This window comes from Solea senegalensis, unplaced genomic scaffold (genome assembly GCF_019176455.1).
Source record: "Solea senegalensis isolate Sse05_10M unplaced genomic scaffold, IFAPA_SoseM_1 scf7180000014168, whole genome shotgun sequence".
Lineage (NCBI taxonomy): Eukaryota > Metazoa > Chordata > Actinopteri > Pleuronectiformes > Soleidae > Solea > Solea senegalensis.
The window spans coordinates 1-14,118 of NW_025320981.1; the positions used below are offsets into that span (position 1 = coordinate 1).

A 14,118-nucleotide genomic window follows, 5' to 3' on the forward strand; every position below is an offset into this window, starting at 1 on the left:
TAATATGTCGTCCAAAAATTGACCAAAAGGTCATAGGTTAATATGTCGTCCAAAAATTGACCAAAAGGTCATAGGTTAGTATGTCGTACAGAATTTGATAAACAAAAGTCATAGGTTAGTATGTCGACCAAGTCTGCCATCGCTGATTGCCTGATTTTTTGAAGTGCACGGTTTCTATCACATGTTGCCTTTTTTATTGAACCATGTCACTGAGGGGATGTGAGTCATAATTATGAGATTTTATTCATAATTATGAGAAAATAAGTCTTACTTTTGAGATAGTAAGTCATAATAAGTTACTAAGTCATAATAATGAAATATTAAGTCATAATAATGAAATATTAAGTCATAATTATATACTAAGTCATAATTGTGAGATGTTCAGTCATAATAAGGTAGTCATAACTCATATCAATCAATTCCACATTCACACATGAAACAAACGACGACAAAGACAACACTTTAAAAAAAACCACAGAACCAGACGTGTACTTTTATTTGAGCGTGAACACTGGTCAGTACAAATGTGTCTCTTTACTTTCGAAGCTCAATAAAAAAGAAACAAAAAAGTCCAGACAACAACTGAACTGAATGTGAACAGAGACGTACGCGGTGAGAAGAAAAACAAAAAAAATCTACGTCTACAGAGTAGAAAAAAAAAAAAACCTGACAACACAATTATATATATTTATATATATACATGTTCCAACATCATTAAAGTCTAAGAAAGAAAAAGTGAACGGACTAGATTTTCACACTTTGACCTGCTACAGGATAAATTAATGAAATTCACACGCTGATTTCAACGCTAATGCTAACGCTAAAGTACAGACATTACAAGCAGCGGGGTTAAAGTTCACATCCTCCTGACAAGGTTCGTTCCAACAGGGGGCGCCAGACGGTGATCAAGGTTGAGTCAAGCCTTCAATTTTTCCTCAAAGAAAGCAATCGTTGATTCGTTTAAATTTTCTTTGCCAAACATTTTACTTTTTTCGGACGTTTTTTTCCGTTTGAAAAAAGCACAAGTATCGGACGGATTTTTTAAAGTTTCAGTCTGAGGAAGAAATTATTGGATGTTTGGGGAGATTTTTTAAAATGACACAATTTGTTCAAAATTGAAGAAAAGATTGGCAACTGTGTTTTTACAAGATTTTTTTTCGGGTCTGTACAAGATTATTTTCTTTCGTAGAATATGGCTGAATTTGATACTCTTGGATATATATATATATTATATTTTAAGATTAACATTTCAAACCATATTGGAAAAATAAAAGGTGAAATGAGACGTTAAAAAACATTTGTGGAGTTTAGAGACAAAAAAAAATTAAATACATAATTTCAACGCAAAATAAAGCAAGAAATTTTAAGATTTTCAAAATTAAAAATCTGCTCAGACAGATTAACTTACATTTATTCTTATTGTTCATAGATTAAAAAAAAGAAAACAAGAATTTAGTGGCAAAATTGTTTTTGGGGGAATTTTGTTTTTGTCTGTACTTGAATATTTCAGTGAAACAGTGACAAATGATCATGTATGTATATATGTATGTGCCTACATGTGTTTCCCATTCACATTCCCTACGTTCCTCATGTGTTCACGTGTGTGTGTGTGTGTGTGTTTCCTCATGTGTTCACATGTGTGTGTGTTTGCCGTGTGTGTGGTCACGGCCTCCGTGGGTGTGTGCTGCCCACATACGTGTTCTCTATACACAGGACGATGTAGTGGTTGGAGCAGGAGCGAGCGTGTTGACCCAGCAGTCGTCCCGTGTGCAGCAGCGCCGCCTGACCCGTCACCGCCATGTCGGACGTCCTCCACGCCTCGCAGTAGTTTGTGGTCAGTCTGATCCCGACCGCGCTGGAGCCGTGCCACATCAACTTCTCTGGCCTGAGGAACAAACACCAGACACGTGAGTGAGTGAGCAAGTGAGAGAGTGTAAGACTAAATGAGTGTCAGTGAATGAGTGAGACAGTGAGTGAGCCAGAGGGTGAGTGAGTGAGTGAGTGAGTGAGTGCATGCGAGGAGTGAGTGAGTGACTGACTGAGAGAGTGAATGACTCTAAGTGAGTGTCAGTGAGTGAGTGAGCAAATGAGAGTGTATGTGAGTGAGTGAGTGACTGACTGACTGAGTGAATGACTAAGTGAGTGAGTGAGTGAGACAGTGAGTGATGAGTGAGTGAGTGAGTGCGTGCGTGCATGAGTGAGTGACTGACTGACTGAGAGAGTGAATGACTAAGTGAGTGTCAGTGAGTGAGTGAGACAAGTGAGTGAGGTGAGTGAGTGTGGAGTGAGTGAGTGAGTGACTGATTGACTGAGAGAGTGAATGTGAGTGAGTGAGTGAGTGAGTGAGTGACTGACTGAGAGTGAATGACTAAGTGAGTGTCAGTGAGTGAGTGAGCAAATGAGAGTGTATGTGAGTGAGTGACTGACTGACTGACTGAGAGTGAATGACTAAGTGAGTGTCAGTGAGTGAGTGAGACAGTGAGTGAGCGTGTGTGAGTGAGTGAGTGTATGACTGAGAGAGTGAATGTGTAAGTGAGAGAGTCACAGACAGAAAGAAAGACAGAGGTAAAATCACCCTCACACACAGACACACACACTTACACATTCACTCACTCACTCACTCACTCACTCACTCACTCACACACTCACCAAGCTGAATCAGTCATAACGTTGCGTCCGTCAAAGGAGTAAATTGGTGTGGACGGATTAAATGAGCCTCCATTTCCTGAGAAGATGGACGTCCAACTACTGAACAACACGTCACCCTGAGGACAAGAGAGGAAACATTTAAAGTTGACAAACTGTTGTAACTTTTAACATCACTAATCTAAAAAATCCTGTCAATCTAAACTGTGTTCTGACCTTGAGATTAACCACAGGCATGGCTGTGCGGTCCACCTTCCTCACTATGGTTGCCAGGTCCTGCAGGTGTGAGGACAGGAAGGCCCTGTAGGTGGCAGTCAGTCCCATGGAGCGAGCCTGCTGGTAGCACTGGAAGTCCACGCCGCGGATTCCACGCATGTCCCCTTTCAGTGGAGCGTTCAACGCCACCAGGTGGAGCTAAAACAGAGGTAGAGAGAGGACACTTGGACTAAAACCAACACTGTCTTCATGTTCATAATAGATCTGGGATTGAAAAAACTTTGAGGATGGGACAGATTGCACCTGTCAGTTTTCAGTCTGCTGGAAATTATTATTATTAGAAGAAGAACAAGAACAAAAACAAGAACAGGCCAAGAAAGAAATGAGAATATACTGAATAACCACCAGAGGGCGAATCCACTAAGCTGCAATTAGTTTGGATGGATAGTCTATGGGAAAATGAGCTTCCTCTACAGGAGTTAACGACCTCAATCACTAGTTCCAGATATTCCTCAATCGCAAATGACATCAATTTTGTATATTATGTTCCCACTTTGAGGAAAACAGATGATAAAGTATGGGACAGGTGAGTGGACACCAGTGTGGTATCATGAAGTAGAAGTCTGATTTCAGGTGACATCATGATGCTGGCCAAAATGCCTCACCCCAGAGACGTCGTTGAAGGTCTGTGGTAGAACATTAAAGCTGGGCTGATATCCTCGGTTGTTCTCCTGCAGCTCCTGTTCAAAGAGATTCAAAGAAGATGAGACGTGAGCGTGTCCGGTTCCTATTTTTTCTTTCTTTCCTGTCTGATAAATTATGATTATGACACGGTGTGTTATATACAGGAGTGTTTTTTAAAGGAATTTTATGGCCCTGGGCTGAATGGACCTGACACAACAAACCAATATGGACCAACACACTCTTTTTTGTCATATCACTTGTCGTTTTATTAGGTACACAGGCCAACTAATAAAGCGGCAGTGTTGAAAACAAGTGGTTATTAGAGATAGTTGTGCGTGAAAACCCCAGTTTCTAAAATAATTACATCTTTCTTCTTAATTTTCAGGATCAGTTTAAAGTTCATCGGATGGTCCCGACCATGTTTACACTTTGATTGGCGGATAAGATATTTACATTAACAAGGAGCAGTTGTTCCAAGTTGCCTGGAAATTAGAAATAATCTCTGTTTTTATGATTAAGATTAGGGAAAGGGCTTCCATTCTGTGTGTGTGTGTGTGTGTGTGTTCACCTGGCTGTGGCTCCTGTGTGTCCTGCTCCATTCTCCAGTCCTGCTGAGAGCATGAGACGCCGCTGAGGACGAAGGTCCTGATTGAATCAGCTCTCCAAGCTGTAAGACAAACAAATAATCAGAATCTTTTTCAACCTAAATGTCAAACAATATGGATTTTTTTATATATTTTAGATTCCAAATCATCAGAAACCAATGCAGCCTATGGTTGACATATCAAACTGTACCATTGTTTTGGTCAATAACTTTGTTTTTGTGCTTTTTTCATTTTTCCACTTGATGACAGTCAAAATTGCAGAACGTTATTTCATAGCTTCATAGTTCATAAATGGTCTAATATGATTGGTTAATACTCAAGTATTTTGATACTGGTATCGGACACAAAAACTAGGACGTCCCTAACAGAACCAGACTCAAAAATGTGAAGTCATCTGCCTAGACAGGTTGGGGTGAAAGGAAAAATGGGGGAGACAGAAAGTGAAAGAACATGTCCTCTCTCCTACACACACACTGCACACCTGGATCTTACGCCAGCCGTTCCGAGCCCTGACGTACAGCTCTCCTCCTTGCTCTGACACATACGCCAGTGTTCCCTCTGCTGCGCGTTGACTCTCTCTGGTCAGAGCGTGGACCGTTTTGTACGTGGTCACCTGAACGCACACAACACCACAACAGCATTAGTGATATGATACTGTATGTCCTTCAGTCAAAACTATAACAGAGTTGCACAAAAGGAGGAGGAGGAGGAGGAGGTGGTATCTCACCATGTTTCCATGCCCTGAAGATCCTGGTGGACCTGGAGGACCAGGAGGACCTGGAACGCTTACAGCTGAGGACATCACATCCAATTCACGTCACAGTTTTTGAGGTTGTACCATCTACTACGTTTTCACAAAATAATCTAAAAATATCTCTCATGTATACTTACATGTACTGGATCCATATGAAGGTCCTGGAGGTCCAGCAGGACCAGGCGGGCCTCTAGGTCCAGGTCTTCCAAACCCAGCAGATCCAGGTTGGCCAGGAGAACCAGCAGGACCTGAAGGACCCACGATGGACTCACCCTTTGGACCCTACAGGTAAAGAAATAGAATATTATGACTTCAGACCAAACTCCACATCAATAGGAGGATGGATTTAAAAAGAAAAAGAAAAAAGGACTTACTACAAGACCAGATCTGCCAGGCAGTCCTGGAGGTCCAGGTTCACCGGCGTCACCCTTTTCTCCCTTCTCACCTTGGTTTCCCTGATCACCTTTTTCTCCCTGACAGGTTAGATTTAGAGGATTTTTTTTCTTCTACAAATCCAGGTTTATGATTTAATGTTACGTAAGAGTTTTGCTCAAGGACACACTGGCATGAGGACTTTAGGAGCTATGGATAAAACATTCACCTGAACGCAGCATTAGGTAGTTCAAGGCAACTTTCCAGGTTTATTTCCAAAGAAATTTCCTTTCCTCTCAGATTAATAACTCATTTCAAACATACATAATGTTACATGACTGTTTTTGCTGACACACGCACTTGTTTTGGTCTGACATAGAATTGTTTTCAGGCTTCTACTTCAGATTTATTAACAGCACATGTATTAAAGGTCCAGTGTAGCATTCAGTGCTCAAAATATGTTTAATTTGTCTAATGTAGGTTATTCCTAAAACATCTAAAATGCTATTTTAATTTGTGCCAAATTAAAGTGTTTTCACCTAAATTATATACACCATATTTTGTGATCTTTAAAAAGAGTAAGTCGCATATAAGAAGTTTGAGAAACACTGCTGGTATGTATACTGTATAGAATGAAGAATAAATCAATACTCACCACAATTCCATCTACGAATGCAGGAGCTAAGAAGAAAGACAACACGACCTTAATAGGACAAAATGTGCTGCCAACCACCTAACAAAAAACTTATTTAATAAAATCTAAGAAAGTGTCACAGTGTGAGCTCTTCATCCTCTGCACCAAATTCCATTGGAAAAAATAACAATTTTACACCATGGGACACGGGAGATGTTGACCCACAGCTGCCTCACATCATTAAGTTCAAATATGTTATTCTGTCTTCGAAGTTTTGCAAATTTATCTTGTGAATTTGACTCAGTGACACAAACTCATCAAAGGAGGCAACAGCTGATCTGCTGATCTGTGTTCCCGTTTCTCTATGGGATTTGGTGCAGGACAGTGAGGGATTGAACATATTATGATATGAACATATTGTAACGATACTATAGTGAATAATCTTCACTTTGCAAACCCAAACTAACTCTTTAATAGGGATAACAATAATACATATTAAGGTGATTTTAATGTTTCTGTTAGTCTTACCAGGTGTCCCTTGTTCTCCAGGTAATCCAACCTCCCCTTTGTCGCCTTTGGCTCCAAATGAATCTCCTCTCCTTGCCACTGACCCCTACACACACACACACACACACACACACACAAGCACACAGATTAACATGGGGCTCGGGTTGTCTGTGACAGGAGTAAACAGACATACACATGTAAACAAAGGGTTAAAACACACATGGAGACTGCTGAAAATACAGATAAAAAAAAACGTGTTAAATAAGCCACCAAACATTAAAACATTAATTTCGTCTACAGTGGGGTTCATGTTATATTTAAACAGCAGCACACACAACCATCACCTGACTGTAGTAGGTCAAAATACAAAAAGTTAGGGATCAATGTTTAAGCAGTAAAAATGTACACAACATCGTTGGGGTTAATAGTGATAATGTGAGTGTCAAATCTTTCCTTATGTTTTTCTAATCATCACACGGTGTGTGTGTGTTTCACACGTGTATTGACCAGGAAGATACTGTTGGACCTCGACTGTGACAGCTTCGGTTTATGGACATAATTATGGCAAACACGGACGCCATATTGGCAGGCATTTCACCCTCAACTAGGTTCAGATAAGGTATGTCTCCAGCAGGGCAATAATTCAATATTTGTCCTTGAAAGTTCATTACTCTCTGACTGGCCAAACAAAAGTCACACACATATTTTTCGAACCGACTTCAGTTTGATTTCAGTACAAATTTGCTGTGGTGTCATTTTAATAAACTTTTGCCAAGGTCTTGTATTTATGACGATGCCAAGATTGTTTTAAATCTTCTCCAGCACATTGCAAAGATTCTTAATAAGGTTAGGACCTGGAATCTGTGGTGAAAATGCTGACTCATGCTTCTTGAACTATTCTTTCCCAATTTAAGCCACGTAAATCCAAGATTATCCTTTAATCTGGTCATTCAGAATATTTTGATCAGCGGACCTCATGTTTTTGGGCCCAAACTTAAACAACTGAAGCAAGCACAGATCATAACACTGCCCCCTGCAGGCTTGGTTGAACATGTGACTTCTTATGGTCAGGTAGTGTGTCCTTCAACTTTCACTCAAATCCATATTTATTCTGCTTTAACACATTTTGAATAACGATAAACCCTCTTTTTGGTAATATTATCAGCTATACATTCAATTCCAATCAATAATCCATGTTAGAGATTCCACTCCAAATGTAAAAGGGAGATTTGAAAAAGATTTAGTCCAGAAAAAACATAAAGTATCACCACAAAGAATGAGAATAAAACACAAAGTTGTAAAAACAGAAACCATATAAACCCAACACCAGGAACAAAGGGAGTTTGAGTTATCTCACTTTCAATACAACTTACAGCGATTAATAAGGAGGGAGCTTTTCTTTACGACAATTAACAATTCAAAGCTTATAGCAGTCAATGTTTTAGTTTTGAAATAAAATAACATTCCTTTTTAATCTGATTGAACTGAAAGTGATCGGGATTCGGATGTAAATACTCCTTCCTGTCAGAGGCTCATTCAGCTTTGAGCTGATGAGGAGAGAAAGTCGAACGAGGCGTCAACATTTGTCCTGATTGATCATTTTGAGTCTTGGTGCAGCTAATGCATCTTAAAAAAGTGATAATTCATGTCATTATCACCAAAAAAGTGATAATTCATGTCATTATCACCAAAACATTGATAATTCATGTCATTATCACCAAAAAAGTGATAATTTATGTTTTTTGACGTGTGGCTGTACGAGGTATTGACACACTGCCCCCTGCTGGAGCTCTGCAGGGTACATAGTCACCACTTTTTCTCAGTGTTACACAGACATTTCTGTCTGGAAACTGCATTTTGTGAACCTCTCACTCTCCTGCACCAAAGTCCATGGAGAAAATCAGTGATTTTAGCTCGCAGGGACACAGGAGCTGCTAGTCTGCTGCTGCCTCGTGTGGTCAGTTTGTGCCACTGATGTTAATCTGAATGAAGGATTTCAAACACCGAAGCTAACAAAACAACACATTTGAACTTTACTGATGGAGACGGCAGTTTATTAACAACTCCTTTGTGCTGTGACACAAAATCATGGACTTTGGTGGAGGAGAGAGAGGGATGTACAAATTTGAGTTTCCAGTCAGAAAACATGGTCAGTTCATGAGATGAAGTGGCAACAGTTGCTGGTTCAACCAGCAGAGGGCGCACACAGTTCAGATACATATAATCAATTTTTCTTGTAGACCTGATCACAGATTTGTGAACGAGGAGAATAACAAGCTGTTTACAAGACAAATGTTAACGCCTGATAAAATTAGACCACACCCACAAACATTCAGATCTTCCAAAGTTCCTTATGACAACAAAGAGGAGACAATTAAAAGCGGTAAATAGACGGGAGGAGGATTAAAATAATAAGGTTTGCTTGTTCTGTAGCCCAGACCAGGGAGCTGCTGCCATGCTGCGACACCCACACACCATCAAAACCACGAGTCGTGGTCCCATTTCAAAGTGAAACACACCACTCAGACGGTCTGAGTCAGACTTACTGGTCCCTGTTTGCAGTGCGGTCTGGGTCGCACCGGGAACACTGTCTTTAAGGATTCAAAGAAGAGCAGCGGTGTCAGGCGGAAGTTTAAATGAACATTAATCAAAGTGACAAGAGTTAAAAAAAATCTTTTCATACATCAAGAAAAAAATTAAAACCAAATGTCACAGGACGAAATGAATGATTTGTTTTTCCTGACTAAATTAATTACAGTTCACAATATCATTATATTGCTTTATTTCCAAACTCTTTTTAATGTATCATAGATATGATTAATATTTTTAGTGAGCAATTGAAAAGTGAAAAACAAAAATAGAAGTCCAGTATTTACAAGGAGGATGCAGGCTCCCCCTTGTGGCACTCATAAGAAATCACTAGGACTGTATGTTGGCAAGCCACTCAGCATTTACAAGTAAAAATGATCCACAATAACTCACATAATAAGACTTTAGTGACTATAATAATAACATATAAGAATAACCTGTGTTGCTCTCAGCAGTAGTTATATGATTTATCTTTGTTGAAAAATATATGAAAGCTTTTATTTTATCCATGTGTGACCGTATACATGACATCAGTTTGGTGTAACTTACAATATGTCAATAATACGACCTGCCACCGCAGTAATGGCAAAAAAGGTTTCTGGATTCGTCCATATACAATTGCTTTAGCATAAACAAACACAGATTAATACTCACTCCATTTAAACCAAGAATTCTTCCTGGAAGTCCTGGAGGACCTGGAGGACCCGGTGGTCCCTGAGACAGAGAGGAAAAAAGTAAAAACAGATTATTGCTTAACATGTTCTTCTTGTTTCAGAGACTTTTTTCCATGTTTTTGCCACTGCTTCCTCTTACCGGCCGACCATCAGCATCTCCTCTGTCACCCTTTCTTCCTGGCAAACCAGGTCGCCCCTAGAAGATTTAAAAAGAATTAAATGATTTTTGTTCTTTGTACAAATGCAGAACATCATTTGAATCACAGAGCAGACACGGCAGCCAAATCTTTGACAAAAACATTCACCTTTTTTTAAGCCAATTATTCAAGGAAAATTTAATAAACTTACACCTGACTGAATTAGTTACCTTATGTTTGTAAAAAAGTTTTGACAATTACAAATGAGTTGCAGTAACTCACCGGGCGACCAGGGAAACCATATTCTCCTTTTTGTCCAGTCGGTCCTATCGGGCCCTAAAATAAACCCAACAATTCATCACTGTGTCATACACATTAAGTTATGTTTTTTTTTTTTAAAAAAAGAGTGTGTTGGTAGCTATTAAAGTGGTAATTTATGTTATGTTCTCACCATCAGTCCAGTAGCTCCTGGGAACCCACGGTCCCCCTATGAAAACAACAACAACAAGAAGAACACAGTACAGTGAAATGTGTCACTAGCCACTGGTGTTAATAATTTAAAGTGCCAGTTCACTTATGTGTCACCTTGATGCCTTTGGGCCCATGTGGACCCCTGGGAGCAGATAATAGAGATCCATCAGCAGCAATGGTCACTCCTGACTCTCCTTTTTCTCCCTGTTGAAGCAAATGCATAAAATATTAGTCTGCATACACTGTACAGACAGGTTTCTGTATAACCTCACAGGCATCTCACTTTAATCCCTGGTGGCCCGTGGGCACCTGGGGAGCCGCTGTCTCCCTTTGGTCCTCTGGGACCCTGCAAAGGACAGTTGAGATTTTAATCTAGGATAATAATATGTGAAAACAATGGTATACACCTTTAAATTACCTAAAATGACCCCTCAAAGCTACAGTGGGCAGGATTTCATAATAACCTTCTGTTAATCTAGTGATCAGTGTATATTTACAATGAATCACTATATTTTACTGTAAAAATCAAAAAGCTGTGATCCAAAAATGTTAATATGTTAGCCAAGCAACTTTTTTTTTATCCTAATTCCAGGTGAAAGCACAGTCACATACCCTGTTTAGTCCCATGATAGCAAAGACAAAATTGAAAAATAAATAAAAGGTTATATTGCTTTCAAGTAATTGTGTGAAAACGAAGTGAAGTTGCACATGCACAAAATAAGATGATGAAGCACAATGCTCTTACAGGAAACCCAGCTCTGCCTGGCAAACCTTCAGGTCCCTGTAATACACACACACACACACACACACACAGACACATAAGCACACATACAAGCAAAAGGAGCAAAATAGGATTCATTTCTGAAACCACATGCTCACATTTAACATATCAGACAAAATGGCAGCTCATTCATTTAATTGAATCACTGAAAACATGACTGCCAAGGAGAAAAAAACCAAAACAGATTTCAGCCACTTAACAAAAGCTTAATCTATTATAATCTGCACCATTTTAAGTCTATGATACTTACTTAAAAACATATTCAAAGTGTTATCGCAGCGTTTAACAGCCTTTTTGCAACTGGAAACTAGAAGTTTGAGAAGTTCACAAACACTCACACTCCCACACCAAATTCCATAGAGAAAATAAGCGATTTTACATCACACAACCGTTAAGTTGTTGATCCACTGTTGCCTCCACAAGTGAGTTTAAAATGTACTATTTTGTGACTTCAGTGTTTGAAATCCTGTGGTCATATTCATGGGAAGTACGAACATTCAAAAAATGAGGCCGCAGTAGACCAGAGACTATCATGTCCTCATGAGCTAAAAGCGTTGATTTTCTCAATGAGGTTTGGAGTGATGTAAACATTTCAAAACGTGACACAAACTTCACTTTCCAGTTGGGAAATGCTTTCTCATGATGAGATAAATCAGTGAACGCATTCTTATAACAGCATACGAATAACATATACTTTTGTTTAGATGCTAAACACTTTTGTTCAGATGCTAGAATCCCTTTAACGTTGGCTGTATTTTGCTTTGGAAACTGCAGAACTAGGAAACACTTTCTACTCACGTTGGGTCCTGGTGGTCCTCTGATCTCCGTGAAGTTGAAATCTGTGACATTGAGGAGCAGCTGCAGACGAAACACAAGTTGCTGTTAATGTGTTTTACATGCTAGCAGCATGCTAACCTAATGCTAACAGCGTGTAAAACATGCTACATGCTAACAGCTTGATTAACATTACAATACAACCCGTAATCAAATGTAGAAAGTATATCCAAATATAAGATGTATTAAGATGACAGGTTAAGGGTGTTTTTCTCTTCTACTGCTGCATAAAAGACATATAAAAGTACTAAAAGTATGTTTTATTTCCAGCCAATGAGGGTTTTTTTAAGCAGCAGATCTTGATTTATGAATCAATCAATAATGAATTAATATAAAATTAAACTTATTTATAATAGAATAAGAATAAATTCTGCTTTTTTTCTCTTGTGAGGTCATAGTTTCATTCATCCAAACGCCTGATTCAACATGTGTTGTGAGTGTGTACTTGAATTTATATCTTTGTGAGGTCAAATTTAAAGGACTTTTTCAGGGTTAAGACCTGGTTTTAAGATTAGGGTAAGGAGCACATACATCCTGTAAATTGATAATAGTCCCCGGAGGTCCAGGGGGCCCTGGTGGTCCTGGGAAACTGAGTCCATCTTCACCCCGATCTCCCTACAAGACACACAACACAAAGTCATTAGTCACAGTTTATTCAAAATAATAATAAAATGATGTGAATAAATGTTTGTGTTGACATGGATTTTAGTCACCAAACCTACCTTTAAGCCTGGACTTCCCTTTTCTCCTTTAGCACCCTGTGCGTTGTGTAAAGAGAATTAAAAAAGAATGAATGTGTGTGGTATTAAATGAGAAATAATAACCACATTATTTAAATTCCTCCTCACCCGAGCGCCTGGTAGTCCAGCAGGACCCTGAAGACCCTCAGGTCCCGGGTCTCCTGGTTCACCCTGAAATTAGACAAAGAATCAAGTTCACAAGACAAGTTTATTGTCTATTTACTATCTATACTAACAACATGGTATTTTGGGCCCACAAAAGGAGAGAATCAAACATTCTGATGTGGCTAAACATACTTTAACAGAGATCCCTGGAGCTCCATCCTCACCCTGTAAACATGAGATGGAGAAAATAAAAAGAATAAACAATCACACAACAATTTCTCTAATGAGTACAGCTCATAAATATTCATAGATTGATTGATTACCTTGGGTCCTTGTAGACCAGGTAGACCAGGAGGACCCTGACGAACAGAAACATACAAAAGGGAAACATCTAATACTCTGTATATTATATATATAAATAAATATATTATACACACACTTGTAAACTGACCTGTGGACCTCTGACTCCAGCTCCAATGAGCATGTCACTCTTTCCAGATCCTTCCATATCCTGACAACAACAACAAAAATGTCACACGTTAAAATTAAATGTGAGGGTTTTTTATGTTATTATTTGCTCTTGTCTTCACTGGATTAACTTTATTTGTTTCGTTCCCGGATTATTGAAAGTCTGTGTGACTGGATTGACGAAATAGTGTCACCTCTATAAAGTATTTGGTTCCTGAAGGACCAGGGGGTCCAGGTGGTCCTGGAGGACCAGCAGGGCCTCTCCTCCCCTCGGGGCCAGTGGGCCCTTGTGGACCCTGTGATCCTGCTGTGCCATGGGACCCACATTCACCCTGCAAAGATGAAGATAAGTTCATTTTAGCAAACACCATTTATCTTCATCTTTAAAGATAAATTATCTTTATCATGAGTCTGTGTTGTTACCTTAGGTCCAGGTGGTCCAGGTAAGCCTTGATCACCCTGATGATGCAAAGAAGGAAGAAAGAGTGTGAGAAACCTCATGACTTTGGTAGAGCAGTGATACAAACCAAGAAAATCCATTTCAACCATTCCTTTTTCTTCTTTTTTGGGAGCCATGGCCTATAGAACATAATCAGCATTGAACATCCGTAAATCAAACTTCTCCTTTAAATTATTCATTGTATTTTGGCTTTAAAAAGGTGGATCATCTCTGGTGATGATCAAACTGCAGGTAACATTTGTCATTTTTCTGCACTGTTTAGTGCCGGTGAACGTGGACTTGTGTGTCCTGACATTTCATCTGGGTTGACCTCATCATCTCACTCAATTTCATTCAGAAACGAACAGTTGTGCCCAATTTCATGAATGTCGGAGAAACCATGTGGTCACAGGAGCCCAAAACTGGAAATGTGAGTCAGGTTTTGTGAGAATCAGATGTTCC

The 14,118-nt window shown here is 39.3% G+C and overlaps 1 protein-coding gene across 3 annotated transcripts in view; it reads right to left on the minus strand.

The window, feature by feature from the left end:
- Positions 1-1,285: 1,285 nt before the first annotated feature.
- col15a1b (collagen, type XV, alpha 1b) overlaps positions 1,286-14,118 on the minus strand; it is a 42,890-nt gene continuing 30,057 nt past the window's right edge. For 2 of the 3 annotated variants that reach the window (XM_044016114.1, XM_044016112.1), the window contains 28 exons: positions 13,641-13,676; positions 13,412-13,549; positions 13,201-13,260; positions 13,073-13,108; positions 12,942-12,974; positions 12,753-12,815; positions 12,627-12,662; positions 12,436-12,519; positions 11,869-11,928; positions 11,035-11,070; positions 10,573-10,635; positions 10,404-10,493; positions 10,270-10,305; positions 10,101-10,154; positions 9,821-9,877; positions 9,662-9,721; positions 8,965-9,009; positions 6,440-6,524; positions 5,933-5,958; positions 5,280-5,378; positions 5,043-5,187; positions 4,879-4,943; positions 4,633-4,764; positions 4,115-4,213; positions 3,528-3,602; positions 2,863-3,060; positions 2,650-2,765; positions 1,286-1,885 (listed from right to left, as the gene is read on the minus strand). In XM_044016114.1, the coding sequence (XP_043872049.1) occupies positions 1,663-1,885; positions 2,650-2,765; positions 2,863-3,060; positions 3,528-3,602; positions 4,115-4,213; positions 4,633-4,764; positions 4,879-4,943; positions 5,043-5,187; positions 5,280-5,378; positions 5,933-5,958; positions 6,440-6,524; positions 8,965-9,009; positions 9,662-9,721; positions 9,821-9,877; positions 10,101-10,154; positions 10,270-10,305; positions 10,404-10,493; positions 10,573-10,635; positions 11,035-11,070; positions 11,869-11,928; positions 12,436-12,519; positions 12,627-12,662; positions 12,753-12,815; positions 12,942-12,974; positions 13,073-13,108; positions 13,201-13,260; positions 13,412-13,549; positions 13,641-13,676 (2,250 nt within the window). In that variant the 3' untranslated portion in view covers positions 1,286-1,662. The remainder of the gene's footprint in view (positions 1,886-2,649; positions 2,766-2,862; positions 3,061-3,527; positions 3,603-4,114; positions 4,214-4,632; positions 4,765-4,878; positions 4,944-5,042; positions 5,188-5,279; positions 5,379-5,932; positions 5,959-6,439; positions 6,525-8,964; positions 9,010-9,661; positions 9,722-9,820; positions 9,878-10,100; positions 10,155-10,269; positions 10,306-10,403; positions 10,494-10,572; positions 10,636-11,034; positions 11,071-11,868; positions 11,929-12,435; positions 12,520-12,626; positions 12,663-12,752; positions 12,816-12,941; positions 12,975-13,072; positions 13,109-13,200; positions 13,261-13,411; positions 13,550-13,640; positions 13,677-14,118) is intronic. The other variant, XM_044016113.1, reaches the window with a different exon arrangement.